The sequence below is a fragment of the Pseudorca crassidens genome, chromosome 14 (genome assembly GCF_039906515.1).
Source record: "Pseudorca crassidens isolate mPseCra1 chromosome 14, mPseCra1.hap1, whole genome shotgun sequence".
Classification (NCBI taxonomy): Eukaryota; Metazoa; Chordata; class Mammalia; order Artiodactyla; family Delphinidae; genus Pseudorca; species Pseudorca crassidens.
Window position 1 is genome coordinate 77,276,811 of NC_090309.1, and position 17,036 is coordinate 77,293,846.

The 17,036-nt window shown below is 35.8% G+C and overlaps 1 protein-coding gene across 7 annotated transcripts in view; it reads left to right on the forward strand.

Moving 5' to 3' along the window:
• WDR35 (WD repeat domain 35) overlaps positions 1–17,036 on the forward strand; it is a 62,959-nt gene that overhangs the window by 10,585 nt on the left and 35,338 nt on the right. For 3 of the 7 annotated variants that reach the window (XM_067703632.1, XM_067703636.1, XM_067703633.1), the window contains 8 exons: positions 508–636; positions 3,924–4,057; positions 4,916–5,081; positions 5,201–5,346; positions 8,532–8,657; positions 11,486–11,671; positions 14,295–14,327; positions 14,687–14,747. In XM_067703632.1, coding sequence (XP_067559733.1) covers positions 508–636; positions 3,924–4,057; positions 4,916–5,081; positions 5,201–5,346; positions 8,532–8,657; positions 11,486–11,671; positions 14,295–14,327; positions 14,687–14,747 — 981 coding nt within the window. The remainder of the gene's footprint in view (positions 1–507; positions 637–3,923; positions 4,058–4,915; positions 5,082–5,200; positions 5,347–8,531; positions 8,658–11,485; positions 11,672–14,294; positions 14,328–14,686; positions 14,748–17,036) is intronic. The other 4 variants (XM_067703634.1, XM_067703635.1, XM_067703638.1 and 1 more) reach the window with 3 other exon arrangements.

The following is a 17,036-nucleotide window of genomic DNA, read 5'->3' on the forward strand; positions in this document are numbered from 1 at the left end:
TCAAGCAGTTTTAGAGATTTTACATAATATGCTTATATTTAATATGCCTATAATTAATCATTGGAGAGTTTGTGCATACTAATGAAGTAATTGTGGTTATTTTGTTCTTTCCTTGGTTATTATCTGAGGTGTACTCAAGTGGGAAAAGTCAGACTTTGAGAAAAATCAATTGTTTCGGCCTTCAGAAGCAAATGAAGTTTTGTTTTTTAATTGACAGAAAAGAAGGAAGAAAGAAAGAAAGCAAGAAAGAGAGAGAGAGAAGAAAAAAAGATGGGCATTTATTGTGTTTTCTGTGATAATCTTTGAAGCAATTATTAGTCAAGCCCCAAGTTTTTTTTTCATCTTGTTCTGTTGGATTTGAAGATTTCATAGTTAAATGTCTCAGGTTGTAGAAAGCTTTGCAGTTATTTATCCCACAGTGTATTTTATGGAATGTTTCAACTCTGAAGTACCATTTATTAGATGTGAAAGTTTTGACTTGTCATTTGCTTTTCTTTGTGAAAACAGGCTCTTGGTATGAGGAGATGATCAACAATAGAAATAAATCAGTGGTTCGAAGCATGAGCTGGAATGCTGATGGACAGAAGATCTGCATTGTATACGAGGATGGGGCTGTGATAGTTGGTTCAGTGGATGGTAATGCATTTTTGCACCCAGAGCTAAGATCAAGATTTAGCTGACATTTTTAATCTTTAGAGGTTTAAATTAATTATCATATGTTAGCATTCTGACAGAAGAATAAACATCAAAAGAGAAAATAGTTACTGTACAATTTGATGACATTTAAGAATTACTTATTTTTAAGTATATTCAAGTAAAAAATCTGTTAAAATTTTTTTTTCTACAGTAGGACTGGAAAAAAGTGAATTAATTTCTCAGAGTTATTTTAAATATGTCTACCTAATTATATGATTTATCTTTACACTTGTTAGACTGTATTGTAAATATGTAGATTTTAGTTTCAAAAAGTATATAGAGGGCTTCCCTGGTGGTGCAGTGGTTGAGAGTCCGCCTGCCGATGCAGGGGACACGGGTTCGAGACACGAGTTTGTGTCCTGGTCCGGGAAGATCCCACATGCCGCGGACCGGCTGGGCCCGTGAGCCATGGCCGCTGAGCCTGCACGTCCGGAGCCTGTGCTCCATAACGGGAGAGGCCACAACAGTGAGAGGCCCGTGTACAGCCAAAAAAAAAAAAAAAAAAAAAGTATATAGAGATCTATCACTTTTTAAAAATTGAGATAAAATTGACATATAACATTAGTTTCAGGTGTACAACATAATGATTCAGTATTTTTATTGTGAAATGAAATATTATTTCATTTCATATTGTGAAATGATCTAGTCTTTTTTTAGTAGAACTGAGCATGTCATTGTTTGTTGTGTTTTGTAACCTTCAAACCTATGTCTTTAAAATTCTAGTTCGTAGATAACACTGGGCCTTCTGAGAGTCTGTACCTTTGTTTTAGTGTGAAGTTCTCTCTATTAAAGAAATAATTTATTAAAAAATTTTCTTTGGTATGAAAAAATTCTGTTTCTGAGAGTCTGCAAAGTGACAGCTGTAGTTCTAGGCACTAGATACAACAAAAAAATATTCCAGATCTAGATCGGGAGAGATGGATAAGTAACCAAGCAATTACAATGCGTTGTGATAGGTAGTAAGACAGGGAAAAGACAGCAACATGTGGAAGAATTATGTAACCTAGACTTAGAGGGACCAGGGAAGGCATCGTAAAGGAAATGATATCTGTGCTGAGGCATTAGCCACAAAGAAGGTTGGTGTGTAGAATGTCCTAGGCCTAAGAGATAGCATTTGAGGAGGTCCAGAGGAGTTGAACTTAGCCATGTTTTGGGATATTGAAACAATTTTGAGAATCAGTATAGTATAATGCTAAAGGAAGAAGAGCTGTATGTGATGAAATTAGAAAGATTAGCAGAAGGCAGATCATGCAGATTATAAGTTATACAAGGAGTTTGGACTTAACTCTAAGAGCATTGGGAAGCCAATGAAAGGGTTTTTTTTGTTTTGTTTTTTGTCCAATGAAATGTTTTAAGAATGGGAGCAATGTGGTCAGATTTGTTCTTTAGGAACATCTCCATGTTTGCAATATGAAGAAAGGAGAAAGGTAAGAAAGATGGGGGCAGGTGTACCAGTTAGGAAATTACTATGGTAATTCAGGTGATAGATCGTGGTGGATGGTAGCCTGAACCAGGGTGATGACAAAGAAGATGGAAGTAAGTAGACATATTCTAGAGATACTTAGGTAGTAGAACAGATAGGACCTTGTTATTGATTGGGTTGGGGATGAGAGGATGGAAGTGTCTAGACTGATATCCAGGTTCTTAGCTTTGCCACTGGATGGATGGTGGTACCTTTCATTGAAATAAGGGATGTGAGAAAAGACTGGTTTTGAGGGGAGATTTCAGTTTTCAACATGTTGATTTTGTCATCCCATAGGACATCCAAGTACATATGTCTAGACCACAGTTAGATATATACACCTGCAGCTTAGAAATATCTGGATTGAAGGCATAATTTTGGGAATCACCAGCATAGGGATGGTAATTTAAACCATTGGAATAGATGAAAAACCCAGGGGCCATCTGTAGAGTGAGAACCAGCACATTTAATGGATGGATAGGAGAAGAGAATTCCATAAAGGATACTGAAAAGTAGAAGTCTTGGAGATGTCATAGAAACCAAGAAGGAAGGAAGAGGTGGTCAAAACAATAAAAAAGACAGGGAGGGGGTGGGAGGGAGGCTCAAGAGAGAGGGGATATATGTACACATATAGCTGATTTACTTTGTTCTACAGCAGAAACTAACACAACATTGTAAAGCAATTAGACTCCAACAAAAAAAGTAAAAACATGAAATAAAATAATTTAAGTACTTAAAAAAAAAGGAAAGAAAAAGAAAAAAGCATCCATTGGATTTATCAAGAGGCCATCAGTGATCTCCACGAGGGCAGTTTCAGCTTCCCCACGGTGGAGTTATGGGGCAGAAGCCAGACTGTGTTGGGTTGAGGGTTGAGTGCGAGGTGAGGGAGCAAAGATTACAGTGTGAATAACTCTTTCAAGAAGTTTGGCTGGGAAAGGAATGGTAGAAATAGGGCGGTAGTTAGAAGGGAACTTAAGGTTGAAGGAAGAGTTTTTTGTTTGTTTGTTTTTATCTGAGGTGGTAGTTTTGAAGAGGAATAGACCTGAGTATGTTTAAATGCTTATAAGAAAGGGCCTGGAGAGAAGAGTTTAAAGAGAGAGAGAAGGGGAATTCCCTGGCGGTCCAGTGGTTAGGTCCGGGTGCTTTCACTGCCAGGCCTGGATTCAATCCCTGGCCGGGGAACTAAGATCCCACAAGCCGCGCTGCGAGGCCAAAAAAAACCCAAAACCAAAACCAGAAAAATACAGAGAGAGAGAGAAAATGTGAATAATCAGTAGAGGGAGATCTTTGCAAAGCTCAGAAGGGATTAGATCAGAGAATAGGTAGAGGGATTAGCTTTAGATTGGTGTCTGGTTGGGGACATACCTCTTCCTTTGTATTAGGGGGCAAAGCAGAAAGGATAAGTGTGGGTTCAGTTATGTTCTGAATGTTTGAAAGTGGGAATGGGGGATTTCTTTTTTGAAAGCTTTAATTTTCTTTCCAAAGTAAAAGATGAATTCATCTGCTATTTGGGAGTGAGGTCCTGAGTGAGAATTTAGAAGAGAAGGGAGAAAGTTGGAAACAGCTGCTATTTCAAATGCTTAGTGTGTGTTTGGCACATAGTAGGTGCTCAGTAAATATTTAATGACTGAATAAATTGAACAAATGCATGAATACTGTGAAGAATGTGAGAGCTCTTTAGGGAAACAGAGATTTCTAGAACAGTTGTTAGAGAATCATGACCTTGAACTTTTAAGGAAATAATTATGTTTTATGTTTGTTTTAGGGAATCGCATTTGGGGAAAAGACCTGAAGGGTATACAGTTATGTCACGTAGCATGGTCCGCAGATAGTAAAATCTTACTTTTTGGAATGGCAAATGGAGAAATACACATTTATGATAATCAAGGGAATTTTATAGTAAGTACATATATTCCTTACTTTTATTTACACAACTTTGTATGATTATTTTATATATCATTCATATATGTATACACATTCATTTATTATGATAGTTTGCGTAATCAAGAAAGTCTTCAATTCAGGGTTTTTTTTCCAGTTGTCTAAAAATTCATTTTATTAAAAAAACCTTCTGGGTTGCTTCAAGGTAAATTAATGCTCTTAGTTCTGATTTCCTGGTAGCTGGGAAGGACAAGGCTTCAGTGTGTTGAAGCTGAGGGATGATGGGTAGGATGATGTGCAGTTTGATCTTTGTGTCTTCAAATACCTGAAGCCAAAGGTGACATGAGATACCAAAGATATTTTTGTAGCAAGGTACTAGATTATAAAAAGGATGGAAGATTTAAACAGTAAGGGACAAAAATCAGGTCCTGGAAAGAAGGCAAAATAGAATAGGCTTAGGTAGCAGAATCTCAAGAAAAACTCTAGCTTTGTGAGATCTAGCTATGATAGATCTCTGATCTTACTTATGGGCCGGTTTTATTTTTAGTGAGGGTTAAGACATCACATGAACCCATTCGTTGGTGGAAGTGATAGTAACCAACTTTTACATGACACTTGCTATTTTCAGAGTAATTTTGTATACCTTTGATCATTTGAGTCTCATAAAAAGTCTATGAGCTTTTTTGAGATCCTCATTTTACAAATGGGGAAAACTGAAACTCAGGTGATTTGTCCATGGTTGGTAAAGCAGTAAGTGATGGAGCTTGTATTCAAAACCAGATTTTTAAATCCTATTTTCAGTGTCTTTCCATAATACTCTGTTCATACTAATCCCTGTTTTAAAATATGCAATACTAACTAACTGATTTTATTTAGATGAAAATGAAACTGAATTGTTTGGTGAATGTCACTGGAGCAGTCAGTATCGCTGGAATTCACTGGTACCATGGCACAGAAGGCTACGTGGAGCCACACTGCCCCTGCCTTGCGATTTGTTTTGACAATGGCAGATGCCAAATAATGAGACATGAGAATGACCAAAGTATGTAATTTTTCTTTCTTTAATGTGGAGAATTAAAAAAAATTTTTAAATTATTCTTAAGATTATAAAGTTCTCTAGACTAAATATTTTACCACAGTTACTTTCTTTTTGTTGACTAGATCCTGTTTTAATTGATAGTGGCATGTATGTAGTAAGTATCCAGTGGAACCACACTGGCAGCGTGTTAGCTGTGGCAGGCTCCCAGAAGGCCATCACCCAGGACAAAGATGTAAACACCGTGCAATTTTACACTCCATTTGGTGAGGTAAATGTATTCAAGGTTTTGTCTTTCTTTCTTTCCATTTAAATATGCAGTGAATAAGGTAGGGGAAAGAAGAATGGAGGAAGGGGGTATAAACTTGTCACATTTTTTAAAAAGGAAATTTTAAGTAAAAATGATGAACTATCAGGTGTATGTCTTTGAATAATATCCTTATAAGCCTTCATTTTATCGTGGAATTTATTTTATAATCTTTACATTTAGAAAACCAGATGTTTCCTATAAGAAATCATTAGGGAGTAGTTATTGAGAGTATTTTCTCTGTGATCTGAATATGCATCTCTTTACAGTTGATTTTCGAGTTGTTTTTAGTGTAATTTAGCTGTTTCAGATTAATCTGGGGGGGTTTTAATATGATAAATTAAATGTGCTGTCTATCCTTTTCCCAAACTTCTAATTGTTTCAATTTGTTGTGGAATAATAGATTATTTTAAGAAAATCTCTTTATAATTAATCTTAGGTGATGCTACATTAAAATATAAACATTTTTTCATAAATAACATATGGTATCCTTCTCAATAGTATTATTAATAAATTTAATTTTTGAAGAGAATTTTCTTGAAACAGCAGTGGAAAATATAAAATAGGAGAATTAACATGTTGTGCATTTTAAAAATTTAGAAAATGAGAACTTATTAGTAACTAAGCTTAATAATTTTTACCTATTTTATTTTCTTACTTTAGACTATATTCAGTCTCTTTTGAGTATCCTGTTGGTTTTTATAAATTCACCTTAGACTTCAATAATATTTATTTTTGGCTACACAAAAACCTATACCAGTTTCACTATGTTAATACTTTTTAATATATTTTAATAAATTCTGTTAGGGTAAGTAATGGTGTCAGCTGATGCTGAAAGTTACCCAGCAGAATGTGCTCTGGAGAGTATGTAGTCTCTGTACTTTGTCAACTAATAATACTTCTGGTAGATGTAAAAGCTAAGAAAAAACAACAAGTATAGTTCTCAAGATTCCTAAATAATTAAAAATTTGAATTCTAGTTATCTCAATGTTTATAGCTTTCTTTTAAATTCATGTTCTTTATTCGTTATTTTTGTTTGTTGCCATTGGCTTATTTATCATTATATTATCTTATCAGCTTATTTTTGTTAGTTCAGTCTTCTCCAAGTATAAAAACATGCATTCAAAGGCCTATTTGCTTTATCTTGCAAATCAACTGTTATGTGTTAAATTGAAAACTGTAAGTGGTTTTTGGTATAGTTGTAATCAAAGGTATCTAGCATAGGTCCTCAGGGTATTTAGTCATAGTATTTTTTGAATGAGTGAATATATGGGGTATTTATTTTTGGATCTATGTTATTAGAAAGAACTTGGGAAGAAATTAACTAAAGATTGAAACTTAAGGAAAACCTCAGGGAAGAATTTACTTTTCGTTCTGAGGGCTGGGATCTTCTAGTTTTCTCAGTGTGGTCTTAGCCATGGGAGGGGATGACAGAGCATGGGGTTTGTAGTCTGGCTGACCTGACTTTGGCTTTGAATTCCGTTTCTACAGTGTGGTTTCACTTAGAGAAGTTATTTAACCTCTGAGACTCGGTTAACGTATTTCCTGAAATAAAGGTAACATCTCATGGCACTGTTGTAAAAATCAAAGGAGATAACTCTGGGGACATGTCTACAGTGTTCTTTCCCTGCTGCTGCCACCGCCTGGCGTGTTTCTCAGAGTTAGAAGATGGCCTTATTCTCCTCCTAGTATGGGTTGTCAGTACCAAGAGTGATGTTGTGAGACCCTGCTTTTTCCTTCTGGTTTTGTACAGGCAGCAGGACAGATAGAGTGGACCCTCCTAGGTTACAACTTTTTTTTTCCCCATTGGTTTCCCTGGCAAAGTGGAGTTTAATATATTAAATTTGATTTTAGAGCATAACTGCTTAAGAACGAGGGATACCAGTATAATTTATTAAAATTCTTGGGATTATACTGTTTTGTCAAATAAAACATAGATTAAAAATGTTTTCTTTCTTTGTCCACATTAAAAAAGTCTTTGTATTCATTTATTCATTTGCTAATTTAGCCATTAAATATACTGTTAGTATATGAAGAAATTCACTTGAAGGCATGATACATTTATTTACTTGATATTTTTTTGAGTACTTGTTTACCAAGGAATCTATTAAGGGATAGGGTAGTAAATGTGGACGTGATAAAGTTAGTGCTCTCAGGTAGCTCACTGTCTAAATTCTCCGGAACCGTAGAGGCGGGAAGAAGGCAGGAAGTAATATTTAAGTTGTTTCTTGACGGATGAATAGGAATACTCCTGCAGGACAAGGAGTAGTAGGATGAGGGAGTCTTGGGGAAAAGGAAAGGAGGATTTCAGGCAGAAGAGATATTATATGGGCCCAAGGAATGGAGGCACAGTAATTCCCTCATGAGGAGAGCACAGTAATTCCAGCTAACTCGTAAGGTGTTGAGCCACAGAGTTTTGGGCAAGTGGGGAAAGTCACTGTATACTATTCTAGAGAATGTACTGGTGGGGAGCTATTGATTTTTAAAAATTATTAAGCATTTTTTAAAAGCAGAGTAGGACATGATTAGATATGTCTTCTAGAATGATAATCATGGCAGTAGAGTGGAGATTGAATTGGAAGGGCAGGAATGAGAAAAGAGACAAAAGGGAAAAATTGCAGTTAGGAGGCTGTCACCATAGTTCAGTCAAGAAAGAAGGCAGTTGTAGTGGAGGATAGAAAGGAGTGAAAGCAAAATGCTTGGCATCTGGTTGGCTGTTGGGGGTGGGATGGGGCCTGAACGAGAGGAAAGACTTTAAGGATTGAGTTTATTACTCCAATATTTCATTGATTCTAAGAAGCACAATTCTTTACAACTCTAAATTGGGCTGCATCTTAAAATCAAAGTTGTCCTATTTTTAGCTAGCAGTGTGTTTTTCTTTCCTAAGTTGTACATAAAAATAAAGATGCGTATTTAAACCTCTGGCATCTTAGATTTGATGAAATTTGATATTGAATTCTTTGGCTATAGTTTGTAAATTTCTCCTCTCATATGTTTGCTTTACATTATAAAAATTGAAGGGAAATGATTTGAAGTTTGTAGCAACCTTTCATAAAATAATTTTTGTACCACTTTTGATCTCTGTGAAGTGATTGGTGGTATTTTATTTAATTGTGATACTTTAGGTTAAATATAATTACTTTTTTCAGCATCTGGGTACTTTGAAGATTCCTGGAAAGCAGATGTCTGCACTATCTTGGGAAGGAGGTGGACTGAAAATTGCACTAGCTGTTGATTCTTTTATATATTTTGCAAATATTCGACCCGATTATAAGGTGAGTATTAAGAGCAAATGTAAAAAAAAATGTTTTTTATGATATAATTTTGTTATAGCTGAAAGTATAATGTGTGTTTCTTGCATATATTCATAGCCACATTGTTTTATAAACCAGTTGAAAGGAGGCTTTTTTCAGTGTGAAGGCCTTAGAACTGGTAAATGTTCCTGGAATACTGTATTTAATTAGTAAAATTACTCCAACAGTGTCAGGGTCTCAGCAGGAAACAGATGGCAGAAAGGAGTAATTGAAGAGAGATTGATGCAGGGTTTATTACAGAGGGATGAGCAGAGTTAAGGGGACCAGAAAGGGATGACAAAGCAAGCACCCAGAGACTAGCAACAGTGAGCAAGAGAAGGAAGTATTGTTCCTGGAACCCACCAGCTCTGTGGCTACGCAAGAGGGTCTACTCCATAGGGGCACAGCCACTGCTAGCTGGCTGGGCAGAGACAGCCTTGGGGAGTAAATAATTCAGCCCATCTCACCACCTGCTGGTGCCTTCTGTTGGCCAAGCCCAACTGGAAAGCAGAAGGCAAGGTAGTCCTGGTAATGGATTTCATAGAAGTCAGCCTCCAGGGCACGGAGCAGGCCAGAGAATGGCGGAGAATGGATCAGAAGGGGAAAATGAGACTAAGCAGCATAATGACTAATCAATATTTTACCTTAAATTTAGCATTTGACCCATAACAAGCTGTGAAGTATGAGACTGAGCTGGTAAACTACTAAGGATAGTTGTTGTGAGAAGACTTATGTATCTAATTTTTAAAGGTCAAGCACCTTGGAGAAATGACTGATTCTAGGACTAGGGCAGGGAAAATGCAAGATAAGCCTGGAGCATCTTATAGTGCCAGAAAGTAAGGAAGTGCTCAAAAAACAAAAGGATGGGGTACGCCAAAGGGACAAGGGAGCCAGCCTGAAAGAGCTCACGGTGGCCAAGGCTGGAACAATTGGAGCAACAAAATAAATGATGTAACATTGGATTGTAACCCAAATTATACAACAAATGTCCATGAGTACAAACTGATGTCAATAAATTGTTTAAATAAACAAATGGGGGAGAAGAAACAAATCTTCCTTACAGAAGTATTCTAATTTACTAGACACCACCCTGCCAGCAGGTGGAGCAAAGTCCCCTACCTCGTTCCCCCAACTTGAGTGTGAGCTGCATTTAGTGACTTACTTCCAAAGAGTGGAGTATGGAAAAAAAGGGGGAAAAAAGAAAGTGACTTTACAGTGGAGAAACCTGGAGAACACCACCTTGTCCAGGCGATCGAGGTTAGCATCATCAGTGACGTCACATGGCTATCACTACCCCCTGATGTGATGTGATGAGAAGAGGTCTTCACCTGTGGGGTGATCTTCCTAAAAACTGGTAACCCCAGTCTAAGCCTGAGAAAAACATCAGACTAACATGAATTGAGGCACATTCTACATACTACCTGACCAGGACTCCTCAACACTGTCAATATCATCAAAAACCTGGAGAGACTGAGAAACCATCATAGCCCAGAGGAGCCTAAGGAGACGTGACGACTAAATATAATAATGTGTTCCAAAGGGGATTCTGGATTAGAAAAAGGACATTAGGGAAAAGCGAATGAAGTCCAAATTGAGTTTGGAGTTCTGTTAATAGTAATGTATCAGTGTTGGTTTCTTAGTTGTGACAAATGTACTGTGGTAATGTAAGATGTTAACAACAGGGGAAAATGAGTAAAGGGTTAGGGTACACTGTATTAGTTTTGCAACTTTTGTATAAATCTAAAATTATTTTAGAGTTAAAAAGTTTATTTTAGAAAGTAATCACCATATTACTTTGAATAGTAAACACTGGAGACTTCCCTGGTGGTCCAATGGTTGGGACTCTGCTTCCACTGTGGCAGGGCGTGGGTTCGATCCCTGGTCGGGGAACTGGGATCTCACATGCCCCACAGCACGGCCCCTGCCCCCCGCAAAAAAGAAGAGTAAACACAGTGTTAATAATGTAGACACTGAATATTGATTTATTCAAAATTACGTATAAATTTGTTGGGAGAGGGAAAGCTCTAAGTTCTGTAATCAATCCACATGTGATATGGAAATCAATACCAAAACAGTTACAGCTAAAATAGTTGTAAATGGCTACCCCAAGGAGGAAATTAGGCAGGGGGCTCCTGCATTTTGTTTTTGTGTTAAATAAGCCATGTAGAATTATTTGACTCTAAACTATGTGCATATGTTACTCTGATAAAAACAAATATAAAAAAACGTGGATGGGAGAAAAAAGGCAAAGCCGCTATTTCTGAATTTTGGCTTTAGGACTCAGAATTGAACTTTGGCAGGGATCTCTCTTGCTCTTGTCCCCCAAGCAACTGTTATTGGCTATTGAAAAATCTGAAATTTTCACCACTGAAGCTTAAATCTTACAAACTAAAATAAGGAAAGTTAAACCAAATTTATTTTTGTGGTACATTTTTTTAAACTGTCTTTATTACTTTTAGATTTGTTATTTTAGTGAGAAAAGAGATTAAGCTGAATATTCAGTCCTTCTCTCTTCCATTTCTAAAGAATTTATTTTGTCAGCACCGATAAACCACGTATCTGCAGTATTTCTAGAGGAAAAATATAAAAATATAATAATATGACTTTCCCAATGTTAATTGCTTGCTTTTTCTTTCTCCTTCCTTCCTTCCTTCCTTCCTTTCTTTCTTTCTTTCTCCCTTCCTTCCTTCCTTCCTTCCTAACTTACTTCCTCCCTCCCTCCCTTCCTTCCTTCCTTGCTTCCTTCCTTCCTGTCTCTCTCGGCCCTCCCTCCTTCTGTTCCCTCCCTTTCCTTCTTCCTTTCTTCCTAGTGGGGTTATTGCTCAAACACTGTAGTTTATGCTTATACCAGACCTGATCGTCCAGAGTACTGTGTTATATTTTGGGATACAAAAAACAACGAGAAATATGTTAAGTATGTGAAGAGTCTCATTTCTATTACTACTTGTGGAGATTTCTGCGTTTTGGCTACAAAAGCTGATGAAAATCATCCTCAGGTAGGTGTTCCTTGATATCTTAAAACTTAGAAGGGTTAACTACTTGGCAGAATTGGGCTATAGTTCTCTGTCTTTTCAAGCATGGCCTCTGTACTGGCAGGTATAGCAAAGTATTGGGTCTATTGGCCATGTCTGTCTAGACCTCTGTTTGGAAAGTTATATGACTCTATTGGTTCTGTGTCCCCTGATTTTTTTCTCCAATTAGTTAATCCATTGGCAGTTTATATTGACCTGTACTGAAGCTTTTTGTCTCTGAAATATATTTAAAATACCACAATTCTTTTCCAATTTAAAATTCCATAAGTAGAAATGAATAACCAGATGTCTAGTACAAATGCTCAAGAAATTATGTAACAATGGCCATTTATAACAATTTGGGTAGCTTTGACATTCAGAAATGTACTTTTATGTGGACTTATATTACTTTAAAAGACAGTGTCTCATAACATACAATAAATAAATAATGCCCTTTAAAAAAGTCTGTTAACAATTTAAATATTTGCAGAAGTATGCAAATTTTTCAAGAAAGGACTACCAATGTCTTTGGCTGTGTTATAAATTATTTCATCCCGTTAAAAAGTATAGAATTTTTAGTTTAAGGTGGCCATTGAACAGCCACATTTGGCTCTGTTCTCTCCTGAAACTGACTGAAACAACAGGAAAGGTATTTTTTAAAAAGCTATAAGCCCATAGGGATCAGAAAGGGAGAGGAAAAAGCAACATAATTTTGGAGTTTAGAGAGTAAGGAGGTTAGTGGTAATTACCTTAGCAGACCCAAGAAAATGGAACCCTCAGCCATCAGTGGAGAAAGGAAAGAAGCAACGAGTTTACGTCACAGAATCCCAGAAACATAGGACTTGGTGGTGGTACCTGGTAGGAGAAAGAATTGAACAGAAAAGGGATTTGGAAGTACCAGAGATTATGCAGGCAGGAGAATACTTTGGGAAAAAGAAAAAGGGTCATATAAAGGAGCAGATTTCTAGATCCCTTCCCACTACTGAGTCTGTGGGCAGCTGCCCTTCTAACCACGAGGGAGACTGGTTTACCCTCCAGAGAGGATACGGAGTCCCTGCACTGAAGGGCACCAAGCACAGGGAAGGGTGGTGGAACTCTTGCTGAAAACAGGGCAGTTAGATTAATGTTACCGCAGTCTTCATTTCCCACTTGGTTCCAGAACAGATTTCATGGGATCAGGTATCATAATGGCATTTGACTTGTCAACCTCAATACTTTGGAGAATTGCTTTCAAAATTCTGAGGGAAAATGATTTCCCACCTTGAATTCCATACCTTAAGCAAACTACTCATTAAATATGAGGGTAGAATAAAGACATTTTTAGATGTACAAGATCACCAAAAATTTACCTTCCGAGCTTTCTTAACTTAGGAGGTTACTTTGGGATATGGTTTACCAAAACGAAGAATAAACTAAGAAAGAGGAAGAAACCAGGTAACCTGACAACAGTGGCGTGGAGTGGTACCAGCTGGCAGTTGTGCACACGCCTAGGGAGTGAGTCATCAAATGAGAGCAGCCCAGGTGGCTCCAAAAGAAATTCAAGATGAAATTAGTAGAATAGTTAATGTGGTTGACCTCCTGAGGGGACACATAGATAACTGGGAGACAACTGGGGACTTGAGTTAGTAATAAACACAGAGAAAACTAAGCAAAGAGAAAAAAATAAAGGCAATTATCCACGCCAGGGAAAGCTTTAAAACATGCTTGAAAGGAAAACAAATCATGTTATACTTGCCTCAGCTTCACTGAATAGCATTTAGAGTCAAAATGATGTATTCACTAGATTTTTTAAAAAATTAAAATTGTTTAAAAATTGAACTATAATAACATTTTAAAACTTAAATTCTGATTTAACAAGACTGTAGTGGAAAGATGAAGTGATGGGAGTGTGCTCCTGTGTAATGGGAGGCTGGGAAGGAGGGGTGAAAGTAATGGTTACATGATGTCCTGAATTGAAACAAAATAGAACAAGAAGTAGCATTGTAAACATGTTACTTACATTTGTGGAGGTAAATAGCAAAAGAATGAATTACAGGAGCTGAAAGTAATTACTCTAGGGAGCAAGAAATGGGAAGTTGGGGGACTTCTGTTTTTAGTAAGATGTCTCATTTGATTCTTTAAGCTATGAGCATGTGAATAATAAGTATGTAAAACATTTATATTTTGTGGCAGTAAATAAGCTTGTTTTAAGTAGTGGAAGAGTAAATTATGATATTTTACTGTATTTTTTTATCATTTAGTTTACGTTTATGAAATTAAACAAGTTTTACTTGAGATACTGAGAAAAGAAGTCTGTGTAAATAGTACATTGAGAATTGGTTTATTTGAAATTATTATTCTAATCAAGAAAACATCTATGTAAAATATTATTCTTAGTACTAGATATAGAGAAGGTGACTAACAGCAAAAAAATTGAAATTACCATTAGAATAATCTGATGTAAAGTGTGCATTATGTTCGATTATTTTTCCTAATATTAATCATTGATAATTGTGTATGTGTTAACCACTGAGCATTTTAAGTTATTTTCATTGGGTTGGGTTATGTTTTTTTCTGAATTAACTGAATTTTTCTGAATTTCTCATGTCATTTATATATTGCTTCAAAGGAGGAGAACGAGATGGAAACATTTGGTGCAACGGTAACAAATTGTTAGCTCTTACATAGCTGGTTATAGGATAAAAATGAGTTTTGAGGTTATAGCTGACCAGGAATTTTAGAAGTATAAAAATGAAAAGTAGCCAGTGTACTTGTGTTTCTTAAATGGTCTCTTAAAAACCAGTGTTCCTCTATATTGAGAAATCAGCCTTAGTTTAATTTTAGTGCATATTTCTTTACTTTTGTGCTGTAGATTATCTTTGCTGTTCTTTGTATTTAATTTTATCAATTCTTTCCATGTTAGTGATACTTGAAAAAGAGATAAGCATGGTATGTTAAGCATTATTTCTTTTACAATACATAAGCAGGAGTTTTGATACTTTCTGTTTTATTTGTTCACAGTTTGTGCTAGTTCTTTGTAATTCTATTGGCACACCTCTGGATCCCAAATACATTGATCTTGGTAAGGAAATGTTAATATTTACTCCCTCTTTAATCAAGTCTTATTTGTAAACTAATTTTAAAATGTAACAATGGTATTATTATTAATTAGAACGGTATTCTCTAAAACAAGGATGAACATACTTCCTGGTTTGCCAGGTTCAGGTTCAGTACCAGTCTATGGCTGTTGTCATGGTAAAATTATTAGTAATGCCCCATTTCACTCTCAGAAGGATCCTGCTTCATACAATAACTTTTAAGTTCACTCTGTCTAAAATTCACAAGAATCTCACGACTGCTGTACTGCCATCATTTGCTTTAAATGGGAAATATAATTGTATGAGAATTGGTATCCAGTGTAATGATTAGTATGTAATACACTGAGGATTATAGAAAGAATTCTGCCATGAAACCACTTTTATTATTAATAAACTGCCAAGTACCTCTCTTCCATAAAAAACACTTTAGCTGCTTGTTAAAGTGAGTTTGCCCTGTCCAGATTTTTCTGATGAAATTAGTTTATTAATAGGGACAACTTAAAAAAATTCCTGACTTTTTTGTTTTCAGAAGACATTTGTTTCTTTAGATTTACCCTTCCCTCTATCCAATAGCTATGAAAGTAACCATAAAAAATTCCAAATCTTATTCTTAGTATTTTGTCAAAAATTGTTACCAAATATTTTGTTGCCAATTTCACTATAACTTCCAAAATAATGCTTTTCTTTTAAAGTGTACATTAGTTTATTGGATATGGTGTTAGAAAAAATAGTAGGTTTCAAAAACTGAAAACCCATTGAATTATCTTCTGAATCTGAGGACTAGTCTTTTTTGTTTTTAGATTTCACATTCAGCCTTAACAATTAAATGTTAAAGTGTGCCTTCTAAGTATTTTGCTAAGGTATTTGGGTGATACAAGCAAATGTGAAGAATACTTACTGGCCTCAAAGATTTTAAACTGTATGTTTAGGGTCTTGGTAACTCACTTTTAAACATTGAAACTTTTCAACTTCTTGTCTTATGTTCAGTGTTAGGTATGTTTATATGTTTCTCGCAATGTATTTATATATGTACATAAATGTTAGTGTTCTTTGTTAATGTTAATATTCCTTAGCTTAAAATTATTATACTTATCACATGAATATCTTCTTTTTATTGGAAATAGAATAGTCTTAAATCTAAGGGATGAATTCTGTCAGTCTTCAGATTATATGCTTTTTCTTTTAATATCAAAAGTTTTAACGTAATATCATAATGATGATAGGGTTAGCCTCAAAGTATTTTAATCACATGCAGTCTATGTTTTAATAAAGCCAGATGTAAATCCTTTACCTTCATAAAATGGCAAATGCTTGAGGGCCTGATTATTTGTATTTTTGAGTCTTGAAACTTTTTTTTTTGCGGTCTCACTGGCTGAAATTTTAACAAACAGTTCTTTCACTGGTCTGCAGTAAACTCAGCCAAAAATTCAACATTTTTGCTTCACACATATCCTGTGAAATTCCTTTTTTAAGTTTCTATGCCAATTTTCATGAGGACTGGAGGCTAAAGCAAAAAAAGTGTATAACTGATATTGTTCTAGGAAATGTGATTTGTCATCTGCTCTTCCTGAAAATCTCTAGAGAAACTTTTAAAAAGAACATTATGTATTATTACAGAAGTTTAGTTCGTGAGGCTCTGTTGTACTGTACGTGTAAGAGTTAGGTACCATTTTTGGGGCCTCTTCCTTTGAGCCCTCAGTATACCTTTGGTGTGCTTCTATCCAAAGTACTTACTCTGCACTGTGATTATTGATTTTCTTATCTACCTTCCCTCCAAGATTTTGAGCTTCTTAAAGATCTAACCATGTTTATTCATTTCTGTATCCCCACTGCCTAACGCTGTGCTTGCCCCATAACAAATGTTTATTGAATGCATGAAAATATTTAAAATAAAATCTATTTATTTAGCAAACCATCAATGAGTATATACTGTTTCAGGTACTGTACTGGGTACTGGAAGTGATAAGAAATTAACTCTGACATTTCCTGTAGAATGTCTAAACAGATAATTAAAATATAGTTAGTCTATTGAACAATGACATTTGCTCCCCTGCTGTGTGCTAGGTTTTGGTGCTAGGTGCTAGATAAGTAGATGTCGGTGCATAAGGATGTCAGGGACATTTTTTCTACTTAGAGAAGGTTTCATTTGAGCTGAGTTCTGAAGGATAAGTATTTCTTCAGGTAACACTTATAAGGAGAGGAAACAACATTTGCAGAGGAATGAAGGCATGAAAAGTGCCTGAAAAGTACCAGGTGCCTGTGCTGCAGCCATT